The sequence below is a fragment of the Molossus molossus genome, unplaced genomic scaffold (genome assembly GCF_014108415.1).
Source record: "Molossus molossus isolate mMolMol1 unplaced genomic scaffold, mMolMol1.p scaffold_m16_p_2, whole genome shotgun sequence".
Lineage (NCBI taxonomy): Eukaryota > Metazoa > Chordata > Mammalia > Chiroptera > Molossidae > Molossus > Molossus molossus.
Window position 1 is genome coordinate 98,063,991 of NW_023425355.1, and position 15,499 is coordinate 98,079,489.

The window sequence follows — 15,499 nt, forward strand, 5'->3', positions numbered from 1 at the left end:
TTACTGATTCTTTGCACATGTATTTTTAGTGATTATTGTTTGTATATGCTGTAGTTTAGTTGTTACCTGTTTTAATACCTATTATATAATATAATATCTTAATTCCTACGCTCTTAATACCTGAGGGTAGGAATAGGAATTCTTTTATAAATACAAATTTATTAATATATTGGGAGTTTGTTTTAGTTTTTTAATGTTTTTCCATTACAGTTGACATTCAATATTTTTGTAGTTTAAGGCATACAGCATAATGGTCAGACCCACCTGACATCATATATAGTTATTAACAATATCATTAACTGTATTTTCCTTAAGTTGTACTTTACATCCCCATACTATTTTGTAAATGTCAATTTATACTTCTGAATCCCTTTACCTTTTTCACCCAGCCCCCTAATCCCCTCTCTGGCCAACCATCAGTCTGTTCTCTGCATCTATGAGTCTGTTTTTATTATGTTTGTTCATTTATTTTGTTATTTCATATATAAATGAAACCATATGGTATTTGTCTTTCTCTGTCTGACTTATGTCATTTGGCATAGTACTCAGAGGGTAGGGATTCTTACATCATTTTACAGATGAAGGGTATGGGGTTAAGCAAGGTGAAGTGATTTGTTTGTAAGTCCCACAATTAGGAAGTGATGGAGCTAGGGTTTGAAACCTGATCCAGGGGTGGGGACCATGCAGCCTGCTAGTCCAACAAGCCCCAAGAAATCAATACCAGCTAACATCACACTTCTCACCAAATTAGCCTGACCAAATAGCAGGCTAATTTTTAAATTGATAATTTTGTATGGTCCACAAATATCCAAATGGCCCTTGGCAGAAAAAGGGTTCCCCAACCTTGATACAGACATACCCTTTCCAAGGGCTGTACCGTTTTACAGAATTTTGAGATTTCAGAACCAGCTTTACGTTTAGGGATGGAAGAACACTAGAGTTAATTTAGTACTATGCATAGAGCTACAACAGCACCTATTAAAATTAATATCTTGGCAAATCATAACACTCTACCTTTTTGCTGATTATCATATTTCACATTTCATACTTAAATGTTCTGACGAGTTAGAAAGTAAAAGTTAAGATGTAGACTTTACTTTTACATGGCACACATATGCAAAGTGTGGGATTTTTCTTTTGCTGTTGTTTTTGGTAGTTCAGGATTATCATATTCTTTTTTTCCCTTGGATCATTCTGTCACCAGGAAGGATTGCTTAAATGATTGCTATTCTTTCCTTCTTTTTTGGACTCCTTTTAACTTTGACAGATTTAACACTTCTTTTTGTTCTGAATAGGGCTAACATAGAAACTATAGATTGAAGGTTGGTTTCTAGTCCTGGACAATTTGGAATCTTGATGGGTGCAGTACATTGCTGGTTTGCTAATTTGTTTTGTGCTTGATGCTTTGCTATAACAAATAAAATTATCACCCTGGCCAGTATGTCTGAGTGGTTAGAACATCTGCCCATGGACTGAAGGATCTCAGGTTTGATTTCCCATCAAGGGTGCATATCTGGGTTGCAGGTTCCTTCCCTTGCCCCGTAGGGGTCGTGTGGGAGGCAACCAATTGTTGTTTCTTTCTCTCACTCTCTCCCTCCCTCCCTTCCACCCTATCTAAAAATCAATGGAAAAATATCCTTGGGTAAGGATTAACAAAAAAGTAAATAAATAAAAGAACCTTACAGGTTTTTGAGGGTTAGATATAATATGCTAGGTGTTCAGTAATAGTAATTGCCATTACTGATAGCCTCCGTTAAATTTTCAAAACTTTATTTTTCTCTAAAATGTAAAATTTCTTTAAAAATATAACTTGTTGATACGGGCTACTTTGCCCTTCATCTCCCTTCTGATATGTGACTTTGGTTCTTATAACAGTGGTCATTATAGACATTTTTGTGTATGTCTCTTGATTATGTTTAGACAGCTTCCTGAATCTGAATTTCTTTTGTCCTGCCCTGTACAACAAACACATACATTCACTTGCATGTAGTTAAGAACCTGGGTTTAGAAATCAGTCCTAGTTCTGTGAACAGATCAAATAAGTTTCAGCATATATATATCTGTAAATTGGGGCTTTTGATACCTACTTCATCATTTTTAGGGTTAAACTAAATGTGATCATAAATAAAACTCCTAGGTTTAATGCTGATCATGTCAAAAGTACTTAATAAATGGAGTGCCATCATTGAAGATGGTTATGAGCACATGAACTATGTGATACTCTCTTTTATAAAAAAAATTTGCTTTTGGCTCGGCTCAGTGGATTGAGCGTTGCCCCATGGACTGAGAGGTCCTGATTCTGTTCCCAGTGGGGACACGTGCCTGGGTTTTGGGCTCAATCCCCAGTAGGGACCGTGCAGGAGGCACCCTGTCGATGTTTCTTGCTGACATCTATGTTTCTATCTCTCTCTTCCTTTAGAGAGAGATCTCTAAAAAAATCACTAAATACATTTTAAAAATTTTTTGCTTTCTTTTAAAACTAAATGTACATTATTTTATATAAATACATATTGTCCCATGACTTTTGGTGCAAGCTTTTCTTTTTGGATCATCTTTCCACAACCTAAAATGGATCCTTTTGTATGTGTCTTTATATTATAGAGACCTGTTTAGGCTATTTTTGTCATTAAGTTGCAGTGGCAGGAAGCTTATCTCTTGATTTTCTTATTTAACACTTTGTTTTAAAATAACTTTAAGTCGCTTTGTATAGCTGTAAGTCATTTTCTTTTAATGACTACATAATATTCCAGAATTTGAATGTTCCATAATTCAGCTATTTCCCAACTAATATGTATTTATTTTTCCTGTTAATGAACAGTGATTGCTACATTAAGCAATCTTTCATATATGCCCTTACTTACTGATACTTTTGATTCTATGACATAGTCACAGAAATCTTTTTTTTAAAATATGTTTTTATTGCCCTGGCCTATTTGGCTTAGCGGGTAGAGTGTCAGCTCATAGACCAAAGAGTTGCAGGTTCGATTCTGGTCAAGGGCACATACCTCAGTTGTAGTTCAGTCCCTGGGCCTAGTCAGGGTCGGGCAGGAGGCAACCAATCCATGTGACTCTCTCACATCGATGTCCCTCCCTCCCTCCCTCCCTCCCTCCCACTCTATCCGAGGATAAAAATGGAAAAAAGTATCCTCAGGTGACAATTAAAAAAATAAATAAATGTTATTATTGATTTCAGGTAGAGGAAGAGATAGAAACATCAATGAGAGAGAAACATTGATCAACTGCCTCCTGCATGCCCCCTTCTGGGGATTGAGCCCACAATCTAAGCTTGTGCTCTGAACAGGAATCAAACTGGAGACCTGGTGCTTGGCATGATGCTCAACCCACTGACCCACACCAGCCAGGCAGTCCCAGAAATCTGTGTATTACTTTAATTGCTACCTAGCTGATGAGAAGTAAATTGAGCATCTTTTCACATTTGGCCATTAAGATTTGCTCTTGTGAACTGTCAGTTCATATCATTTACCTGTTATTCTATTGATTTAGTGGGTTTTTTCTTTAAGATTTAAAAAATTATATTATGCCCTAATCATGTAATCCTTTTTTCTCTTTATTTATTTATTCTGTTTATTTAGTGTTTTTGTACTATAAAAATTTCACTGGCTGGTTTGGCTCAGCGATTAGAGCGTAGGCCTGTGGATCAAGGGGTCACAGATTCGATTCTAGGTCAAGGGCATGCAGGTTTGATCCCCGGCCCTGTTCAGGGTCATGTGGGAGGAAACCAATTGATGTATCTCTCCCACATTGATGTTTCTCCCTCCATTCCATTCTATCTGGAAATCAATGGAAAAATATCCTCGGGTGAGGACTTTAAAAAACTATCAGAGAGATTAGCCCTTTGTTATCTATTAAAAGTATGTTTTCCCCTCCATCTTTGTTTATTTGTTTATTGCATTTGTGTACATAGTGTTTTCATAAATGGTTCAGAAAAAGTGTTTTATGGTCCTGCCTGGTTTGGCTCAGGGGTTTAAGCGTTGGCCTGCGGTCCAGAGAGACCCGGCTTCGGTTCCCGTTAAGGGCACGTACCTCGGTTGCAGTTTGTCCCCGGCCCTGGTTGGGTCTTGCGGGAGGCAGCCACTCAATGCGTTCCTTTCACATCGATGTTTCTCTCTCTCTCTCTCTTCCTCTCTCTCCCTCCCACTCTATCTGAACAAAAAATGGAAAAATGTCCTCAGAAAAGGATAAAAAGTGTTTTATGGCTTTTAGAAAGTATTGAATAGCATGTTTTGGTCTTTATGAAAGATGACTTTGTGGTATCTTTTCTCATCACAGTTTTTTAGTGACTCAATTAACCCGGTGATGTGGGTTGACAGTAAATGTGAACAGTGATTAATGAACTACACATGTAGGGGAAATTCTCTAGGAAGACTTGTTGAATAAATTGAAAGCCAGTTGTTTGGTGTTTGCTAAGGTCTAGTACACGCATTCTGAAACTTGAGCATGCACCAGAGTCACTTTATTAAAGCATAGATTGATCTCCCCTGCTCACAGCCCTTTATCACCCTTTCTATAGTTTCTGATTCAGTAGACCTAGGGCTGAGCCTGATAATACACATTGCTACCAAGATTCCAGATGATACCAAGGCTGCTGGTCCAGGGACCAAACTTTGAGAACCACTGATCTAGTCTATCAGGTAAAGTTACAGAATTTTAACAAATTCTTATAGTTCCATCTCAAAGAGTATCAGGTCTTTAGCAAATTCCAACTAGTGAGATGGTCTCAAATAATACCTTTTTGGCATGGTTGATGTAATAGTTATTTATTGGGTGTCTACTTAATTGCCAGGAACATATGGTAACACTATTGAGTGTAGGTGAGGACAGTGAGATTCAGAAATTCACGTGGTAGTTGAGAAAGATTATGTGCATAATAAAAAAGACAACTACCTATTCTGAGTAGTACTGACTAATAAGTACTCTAGAATCTTAAACATTTTGTAGATTTTTCTTGTTGGCTGCAAAACAAACTTTTCTTTATATTAAAATGTGTGTTCAGTGTTTTAAAAATTTAGAAATGCACAAAAGAAAATTTATCATAATCATGTATGTACTCAGCTTTTTGATACACTTTTCTTAGTGTTTGTTTTATGCACATTTCTTTACATAGCTGAATGCATGTAGTTGTATAATTTTATATTCTATTTTATTTACTTACCATACTAACATCACTGTTTTCCCATATTAACTTTACATAATTGTATAAGAAAAGTTTTATTAAGTTCTTTGTGTAGTAGGACCTTGCACTTTACACATTTTTGTCTCATTTAATATTCAGAAAGATGCTACAAGCATTGTCTCACTTTTGTACATAGGCTCGATTTTGAGGTAAAAAAAACCCACAAAGAAATCAAGTAACTTGTTCTATGTGTCATTGAAGAGGAACATAATAGCCAGCTGCCTTAACTCTTTGCCTTTCACTGGTTCTTCCTATCTAAATGTATATTGAAAAAAAGAGGAAGAACATGTTTTTTTCTTGGTCAGGCTAGTTAAAGGTTTGTCTACTTTGTTGATCTTTTCAAAGAACTAAATTTGGATTAGTTGATTATTTTCTATTTTCTGTTTCATTTATCTCTGCTCTAATTAATGAAGTTAGTATTAATTTAATACCAACTTAGTTTTAATAGTAGGCCAAACTCCTATAAAGTTCTGTCCCCCCTCACCTCTTTATGTTGTCACAAATTATATCTATGTAAATTGTGTGCCCATGTGAACATAGATGTATCATTTCAACTTTATGTGTCTTTTAAAACACAGAAAAAAAGTTACACACCAGAAATAACATTAATACTGACTTTTATATTTACCTGTATTTATTTCTTCACATGGAGTCAAGTTACTAGTGTCTCCTTCCTTGTCTTTTCAACCCGAAAGACTCCCTTTAACATTTCTTCTGGCAGGTCTACCAGCAACAAACTTCCTCAGCTTTTATGTAGGAATGTCTTGATTTCACCTAAATTTTTTTTAAGGGTAATTGTGCCAGATACAGCATTCTTGATTGGCAGTTCTTTCCTTTTAGCACTTTGAATATATCTTCCCACTGCATTCTGGCCTACATGGTTTCTGATGAGAAATTGGCCGTTGATCTCATGGAGGAACCCTTGTAGATAACAAGTCACTTTTCTTTTGCTGCTTTCAAGATTTTCTTTTTGCCTTGGCCTTTGATAATTTTATTATATTGTGTATTTCTATGGATCGCTGTAGATTTATTCTGTTGGAGTTCCTTGAGCTTGGATTTGTAGATTCATATCTTTGTCAAATTTGAGACATTTTGCCCATTATTTCCTTAACCCTAATGCTTTTTCTTTCTCCTTTTCTACTGGGACTCTCATTGTGCATATGTTGGTACACTGGTGGAATCCCAGAGATCTGTTAGACTTGGTTTACTTATTTCTTTTTCTACTTTTCAGACTGGGTAATCTCAACTGTTAACATTGTGTTTCAAATGCTTCTTCCTCCTCACCAATCTATCTAAGGTATTTTTTCCCCACAGTATAAAATATTCTTGAAAATACCGTTTTTAAAAACTAGACAATAGTCTTGGCTTCTAATCCTCCCTTCTGGTCCTCCTGAGCTTCCATGGCTACCCTTCTATATCTGCTTGTCTGGTGCCTCATCCTCTGCTCAGTGGCTCAGGGCACCCCCACCCCTCTGATACAGCTACATTCTGCCTAGATGATCTTATCCAGTTTTATGGTTTTAAGGACCTCTAGCTCCCCAAAATGTGTCTCTTTCCCTAGAATCTCAAATTCATATTAATTTGTCTTCTCTACAGATATATATCTAATAGACATCTCAATTGTAACCAAACTTCTCACCTCTCCTCCCTTTTTCCCCCCAGGCTCAGTCTATTCCTGATACCTGGTACACTTGCATTCCTGGACAGAGCCAAGCATGCTCTTGCTTCAGGGCCTCTACATAGCCTTGTCCTCAGTTGTCTCTATGTCTTGGTCCCTCATCTCCTTTCAGTCTTAAGTGCCACCATCTCAGTGAGGTCTTCCCTACCCTTCTGTTTTAAAATTGGAACACCCTCCACACTCCCTATAGTCCTTTATGCTTTGTTTTTGTTGTTTTTTGTAGCACATATTACTATCTGACATTCTACATATTTAATTAGGTTCATTGATTGATTTTTCTCCTTGCTTATATCTGCTGTTGAACCACTCTTGTGAACTTTTCATTTCTGTTGTGCTTTTCAGCTCCAGAATTTCTTTTTGCTTTCTTTCATAATCTCTAACTCTTTATTGATATTCTTTGATAAAACATCATTCTCATGGTTTCCTTTAGTTCGTTGCATATGATTTCCTTTTGCTCTTTAAGTGTATTTAAAATAGTTAATTTGAGTCATTGACTATTAAGTACAGTGTCTGGACTTTCTTAGAAAAAATTTCTATTTTAATTTTTCCAGCTTTATTGCGATACAATGGACATATAACACTGTAAGTTTAAGGTATACAGTGTGATTTGATACACTTATACATTGTGAAATGATTACCACGGGAGAATTAATGAATATCTCCATCAACTCATTACCATTTCCTTTTTGTGGTAAGAACATTTAAGATTTATTCTCAGCAACTTTCTGAACTATATAATACAGTATTTTGTAGTTGTTGTTAATCCTTGCCCAAGGGTATTTTTCCATTGGTTTTTGTTTTGTTTTTTTAGAGAGAGTGGGGGGGAGGAAGAGAGAGAGAGAGATTGATGTGAGAGAGACACATTGATAGGTTGCCTCCCGCCTATACAATGACCGGGCAGGGGATCAAACCTACAACTCAGGTATGTGCCCTTGACCAGAATTGAACCCATGACCCTTTAGTTCTCAGGATGACTCTCTAACCACTGAGCCAAACAGTCCAGGGCTATAAATACAGTATTTTAACTTTAGTCCTCATGCTGTACATTAGCTCTTCAGATCTTTCATAGCTGAAAGTTTGTACCCTTTGCCCAACATATCCATATTTCTCCCAACCCCTAGCTACTGCCAACCATCATTCTACTCTCTGTTTCTGAGTTCAGCATTTAAAAAAATTTTTTTTTTAAAAATCCTTACCCGAGGGTATTTTTCCATTTATCTTCAAATAGAGTGGGAGGGGGGAGGGAGAGAGAGAAACACATCGATGTGAAAGAGACACATTGATTGGTTGCCTCCTGCACGACCCTGACCAGGGCCAGGGAGAAACTGCAACCGAGGTACCTGCCCTTGACCAGAATTGAATGCATGACTGGTCCGCTGGCTGATGATCTAACCACTGAGCCAAACTGGCCAGGCAAGTTCAGCATTTTTATTTATTTTTTTATCCTCACCCGAGGACAATTTTTTGTTCAGATAGAGTGGGAGGAAGAGAGAGAGAAAGAAACATTGACGGGAAAGGGGCACATCGAGTGGCTGCCTCCCGCACGACCCAACCAGGGCAGGGGACAAACCGCAACCAAGGTACGTGCCCTTAGCGAGAACCAAACCCAGGTCTCTCTGGACTGCAGGTTGACGCTCTTAACTGCTGAGCCAAACCGGCCAGGGTGAGTTCAGCATTTTTAGATTCCACATATAAGTGATGTCATATAGTAATTGTTACAAAAGGTGAGATTTTCTTCTTTCTTATGGCTGAATAATATTCCATTGTTTTATTCATAGATAGGTTGATTTCATACCTTGGCTAATGTGAATAATATTATAGTGAATATAGCAATGAATATTTTTCTTCAATGTCCTGATGTCATTTCCTTTTTAATTATTTTTGAGAAACCTTCATTCCATTTTCCATAGTTGTTATACCAATTTATATTCCCATCAACAGTGCAGAATTGTTTTCTTTAAACTTATGCCATAATAGCCATTCTGATAGGTATGAAATGATATCTCATGCTTATGATTTGAATTTTTCTAATGATTAGTGATGTTGAACACCATTTCATGTACCTGTTGGCCATTTGTATATCTTTTTTGGAAAATGTCTATTCAGTTCCTCTGCCCATTTTTTAAATCATATTTTTTGTTATTGAGTTGTGTGAGTTCTTTGTATATTTTGAAGACTAATTCCTTCTCAGATATTTGGTTTTCAAAGATTTTTTTATTGCATAAGTTACCTTTTCATTTTGTTGACTTTTTTCCTGTGTAAAAGCTTTTGTTTGTGGTCTCTTATTTTTGCCTTTGTTGTTTGTGCTTTTTGGTGTCATATTAAAAAATTTGTTACCAAAACCAGCCATGTTTTCTTTAAGAAGTTTAGAGTTTTGGGTTTTATATTGAAATCTTTAATCCATTCCAAGTTCTTTTTTTTCCTTTCTTTTGAGTTGTGTAAGATAGAGATTCACTTTTATTTTTATGCTTGTAGTTTTTCAAATTTTACCATGTGTCAAAGAGACTATGCTTTCCTTCTTGGCACCTTTTCAAGTATTAGTTGACTATATATGTGTGGGTTTATTTCTGGATTCTTGATTCTGTTCTATTTGATCTACGTGTCTGTTTTTATGCCAATACCATGCTGTTTTGATTACTATGGCTTTCTAACAATGTTTGAAATCAGAAAGTGTGATGCCTACCTTTAGACCTTGAGCTTTGTTCTTTCTCAAGTTTGTTTTCTAGTTTGCAGTGTACAAATCTTTTACCTCCTCCATTAAATTTATTTCTAAGTACTTTACTGTTTTTGATACTATTATAAGTGGGCTTATTTTATTTATTTCTTTTTTACATAGCTCGTTGTTAGTGTATGGAAATGTGACTGATTTCTTGGTATTGATTTTGTATCCTGCAACTGTACTGAATTTATTAGTTGTAACAATTTTTTGGTAGAGTCTTTAGTGTTTTTTATACATAATCATATCATTTAAAAACAATCAGTTTTACTTACTACTTTCCTCTTTGGATGCCCTTTTTTTCTTCTTCTTCTTCTTCTTCTGCTGTTGCTGCTGCTGCTGCTTCTTCTTGCCTAATTACTCTGGCTAGGACTGCCAGTACTATGTTGAATAGGAGTGGTAGGAGTAGGCACCCTTGTCTTGTTCCTAGTCTTAAGAGGGAAATGTTTCAACTTCTCACTGTTGAGTATGATGTTAGCTGTAGACTTGCCGTATGTGGTTTTCATTACATTGATGTGTGTTCCTTTTATATTGCATTTTTTTAATCATGAAAGGATGTTGAATTGTATTGAATTCTTTTTATGTCTGTTGAGATGATCACATGATTTTTGTCTTTTCATTCTGTTAATGTGGTGTGTATCACATTGATTTGCTTATGTTGAACCATTCTTGCACCCTAGGGATAAATCCCACTTGATCATGGTGTGGTCTTTAAATGTCCTGTTCTATTCACTTTGCTAGTTTTATGATAATGGTTTTTGCATCTTGTGTTCATCGGGGGAAATTGTCTTGTAGTTTTCTTTCTTTGCAGTTTCCTTTTGTGCTTTGGTATTATAGTAATTCTGGCCTCGTAAAATGATTTTGGAAGTATCTTCGCCCCCGCAATTTTTTGGTAAGAACTTGAGGAGAATCAGTGTTAATTCTTATTTAAATGTGTGGTAGAATTTGCCAGGAAAGCCACCTGGTCTTGTGCTTTTCTTTGTTGGGTGTTTTGTTTTGGTTTTTCAATTTAATTAATTAATTTATTTTTATTTTTTAATTAATTATTTTTGTTACAAAAGTGTCCCCTTTCTTCCCCATTGACTCCCTCCTCCCATTCTCACACCCCTCCCCCCAAGCATTGTTGTCTATGTCCATTGGTTATGCTTAAATGTATAGGTTTTTTGGTTTATCCCCCCCACCCCGTCCTCTGAAGGTTGTCAATCTGAACCCCACTTCCATGTCTCTGGGTCTGTTTTGTTCATCACCTTATTTTGTTCATTATATTCCACAAATAAGTGAGATCATGTAATACTTGTCTTTCTCTGACTGCCTTATTTCACTTAGCATAATACTCTCTAGATTCCTCCGTGTAATCTCAAAGGATATGAGATCTTTCTTTCTTACAGCTGCATAGTATTCCATTGTGTATGTGTACCACAGCGTTTTTATCCACTCATCTATTGATGGATACTTGGAGTGTTTCCAGATCTTAGCGATTGTAAATAGTGCTGCTATGAACATAGGGGTGTATATATTCTTTCTGATTAGTGTTCCAGGCTTCTTAGGGTATATTCCTAGAAGTGGGATCACTGGGTCAAATGGCAGTTCAATTTTTAATTTTTTGAGGTAACACCATATTGTTTTCCATAGTGGCTGCACCGGTCTGCATTCCCACCAGCAGTGTACTAGAGTCCCCTTTTCTCCACACTGTTGGGTGTATTTTAATTACTGATTCAATCTCCTTGTTATTGGTCTGTTTATATTTTCTGTTTCTTCATGATTCAGTGTTGGTAAGTTATATGTTTCTAGGAATTTATCCAGTTCTTCTAAGTTATCTAATTTTTTGGCTTTTTGTTATCCAAATCGTGGGCAATTGATTCATAATTGTCTCTTATGAACCTTTGTATCTCTTATGAACCTTTGTATCTCTGTGATATCAGGTATAATATCTTCTCTTTTGTTTCTGATTTTATTTGACTACACTCTTTTCTCTTGGTCTAGCTAAAGTTTTCTATATTTTGTTTATCTTTTCCCAAAATTACAGCTCTTATTTTCATTCATCTTTTCTACTATTTTTATTTTTTAAATATGTTTTTATTGATCTTTTTGTTTCTTCCTCTGTAGATACAGAGGAAGGGAGAGAGAGAGAGAGAAACATCAGTGTGAGAGAGAGATATTAACCGGCTGCTTCTTGCATGCCCCCTACTGAGGGTCGAGCCCAGAACCCTGGCATGTACCCTGATCAGGAATTGAATTGAGACTTCTCAGTCCATGGGACCGTGCTCAGTCCTAAGCAACAGCAACGAGCTATCTTTCCTATTTTTATGGTCTCCATTTATTTCTGCTCTGATCTTTGTTAATTCATAACTTCCTTTTACTAACTTTGGGCTTAGCTCTTTTTCTAGTTCCTTGAAGTATTAATTTAGGTTGCTTATTTGAGGTCTTTGTTGTTTCTTAATGTAGGCATTTAGTCCTATACAGTTCCCTCTTAGAATTGCTCTTGGTGAATCCTGTACATTTTCATGTTATATTTCTTTTCTTTTTTTTGTCTCAAGATGTTTTATTTTGTGTGTGTTTTTTTATAATTTTTTTTTTTTTTTTTTTTTTAGAGAGAGAGGGATAGAAACATCAATGTGAGAGAGAAACATTGATCTGCTGCCTCCTGTATGCCCCTACTGGGGATCAAACCCACAACTTGGGCAGGTGCCCTGATCAGGAATTGAACCAGGACCTCTGAGTCCATGGGACAATGCTAATCACTGAACCACACTAGCTGGGCTCAAGGTTGTTGTTTTTTTTAAATTTTTTTTTTTATCCTCACCCGAGGACATTTCTCCATTTTTTTGTTCAGATAGAGTGGGAGGAAGAGGGAGAGAGAGAAAGAGAGAGAGAGAAACATTGACATGAAAGGGACACATCGAGTGGCTGCCACCTGCATGACCCAACCATGGCCGGGGACAAACTGCAACCGAGGTACATGCCCTTAGTGGGAACCAAACCCGGGTCGCTCTGGACCGCACGCAGGCCGACAGCTCTAACCGCTGAGCCAAACCGGCCAGGGCTCAAGGTTTTTTAAGTTCCCTTTTGAATTCTTCTTTTGACCCATTGGTTGTTTAGGATTGTATTGTTTAATGTATGCATGTTTGTGAATTTTTCAGCTTTTCTCCTGTTAATGATTTCTGGTTTTGTGCCACCATTGTGATCAGGAAAGATACTTTGTGTGATTTCTGTCTTCTTAAATTAGCTAAGACATATTTTGTGACCTATCATATAATGTATCTGGGGAAATGTTCCATGTGCATTTGAGAGGAATGTGTATTCTGATGCTATTGGGTGAAATGTTCTGTATTTGCCTGGTAGGTCCATTTGTCTAAAGTCTAGTTCAACTCGAGTGTTTCCTTATTGATTTTCTGTGCGGTCTATTTATTCATTGCTGAAAGTGAAGTATTGACATCTATTGTATTGTCTATTTCTCCCTTGAGATCTGTCAGTATTTACTTAATATATTTAGGTGCTTTAATGTTGGGTGCATACATATTCACAATTGTTATATTGTTATGGTGAATTGACTCCTTTATCATTGAATAATGATATTCTTTGTTGGTATAACTGTTGAGTGAAAGTCTACATGCATATTATTCTGGATCCTTTGGCATATGGGGTTAGACTCCACAGTTTACACAAAGACATTTTTGGATGGATGCCATATTGTTATGGTGAGGATAGGGAGCAAGAGACCTCTTAATCAGCCAACTTGCTTATGTCATTCCTCATGTTACTGTAATTTTTTAAACTATTATAATGTGGTTGCTCCAGAAATCAGATTCTCACCCCTCCCCAGAGTTTGTAATGGTATATTGTTTAGACTTTACTGAACTGATTTCATAATTTTTTGTTTTGCGTGGTCATTGATGTCTGTTCTATTAGCTTGGTGGTCAGCTAGTGATTTGCCTTAAACTAACCTACCAGTCTTTGTAGTAGGGTTCTGTGTGTATTTTGGTGTCTTGTCAATATTCAGTATCTTCAGTATTTACCTAGAAGTTTAAAACTCTGTCTTAGACTTCATTTCTGGCTTGTACAGAACCTGATGGTCAGCCCAGAGGTGTGTGAACTTGTATCTTCTCGATTTTTTTCTGAAACTGTGCCTAGCCTTGGCCTTCCAGATTCCCAGGAATAAAAAAGCCCTTCTTCCCCAAAGCATTTCACTCCCCAGATTTTCTTCCCAAGCTTTTCGGATTGTTATTTATCCCAGTTTTGTATGTCTTATCCCAGAAAGAAGGGACTAACCCATTTATTCTTGAATGATTTCAACAAATGCCCAATTCAGCCTTAACTCAGAGTTCCAAATTAAGCACCCCCAAACAAATGATTACTAGCTCAAACACTGTTAAAAATGCAGAGTGGAGTTTGGGATATGAAAGCCAGTAATAATGTACAGTTGAGCCGTTCTCCCCCATTACCTTAGGGACTGGTACTTGTTAATGAGTTTTTAGGCTGTGTGGCAGCAGAAGTAGTGAGTAATGCAGTCTTCTCCTTTGCAACTTGACTCATGTAAGAAATGGAGGAACTGCAGAGCATGTGATTCTACCCTAGTGAGGGAAGTGAACAGGATGGGTACAGTACTGAAGGCCTGATGGTGGTACAAAGCTCACCTGTCAGCAAGCACAAGAGCAGGCATGTAGAATGCAGTTGCTTGCAGTAGCCACCTTGTTCTCCCCAGTAACATCCTCACAGAACAGTGAACTTGATCTCATGGGAGAAGTTACCTTTAGGCAGACCATCTTGCCTTGAGTCTTAAGTTCTTGTTTTCATTTGACTTTCAAATTATATGTCTTCTCAATACTATGTTCCAGGCAGCCACATAATCTTAAATATTTTATAACAAGGATACTTAAGCACTGTTTAAACACTGTCTTTTTTCATTTTCCAAGAGCTGGGGTGGAAAGGAGAATGGCTTCGGACTTGCAGAGTGTTGCAGAGACTTGCATATGATGGTAAGTCACTCTGGGATGTGGGTGTATTTTGGCAGAGCTGTGTGTGATCCCTTTTTGAGCCTTACTTTACATTGAATATATGGTATATAAAGTTGCCACTTTATATCAGGACTGTTGAGGAACCTAAGATCAACTGAGACATAGTACACCTCGTCTAGAAATGCTTGGGTCCTCACTGTGCTGGTTGTAGATATAGAACCTCAGAAGCACAGTATATGTTCATACCCAGTTCTTGAGTAGAAAGCTGCATTGGGCGAATCAGTTTGAAACGAATGAAAAATATCCCAAAAAGTTCATTGCCTAGCATTCTCTTACTGGAGCGATCAGAAACTTTGGACAGTCTGGCATGATTTAAGAATGTTTGAAGAACAGTCCTACCTTTAGGGTTAAGGACTTAACATGTTCTGTATGCTTTCCATGTGTACCCCTCATGCCCTGTCCTGCTCATACCTTTTGTCCATGCTTAGGTTATGAGCTAAGGCCATTTCCCCATGGCTCTGATATGTTACTGTGGAACCACAAGGCACAACTGGATTTGTTACAACAATTCTGTGCCAAGAAGCAACTATATTTTCTAGCAGACGTACTTTTATCAGTTTGTCGCGCATATGGCTGTGATGAAATTTAGTGAATTTTAGCAAGCCTTTTCCCCTTGGCAAAATGGCTTTTTTTCCTGGTCTCATAAAATAACAAATTAGGACAAATTTCTTTTCCATCTTAGCTGGTAATATTTAGTGTGCATTATATTAATGTATATTGGATAATATGGGAGGTGAGTGTTGTCTGTTTAATAATCAGAGCCACATAAATCTTGCAGGGTTTTTAGTTTAGAATTGTAATTTTGCATCTTGATGTTTAGTTGATTAATTCTGAGCCTTCTTATATATGAGGTTTTTTCTTTGCACCTTGGGCAAAAGAGTATGATACATTCTGCT

The 15,499-nt window shown here is 37.0% G+C and overlaps 1 protein-coding gene across 6 annotated transcripts in view; it reads left to right on the plus strand.

Annotated features, from left to right (window-relative positions):
* Positions 1 to 15,499, plus strand: part of HUWE1 (HECT, UBA and WWE domain containing E3 ubiquitin protein ligase 1) — a 158,864-nt gene that overhangs the window by 46,155 nt on the left and 97,210 nt on the right. For all 6 annotated transcript variants that reach the window (XM_036270445.1, XM_036270447.1, XM_036270446.1 and 3 more), the window contains one exon: positions 14,502 to 14,564. In XM_036270445.1, coding sequence (XP_036126338.1) covers positions 14,502 to 14,564 — 63 coding nt within the window. The remainder of the gene's footprint in view (positions 1 to 14,501; positions 14,565 to 15,499) is intronic.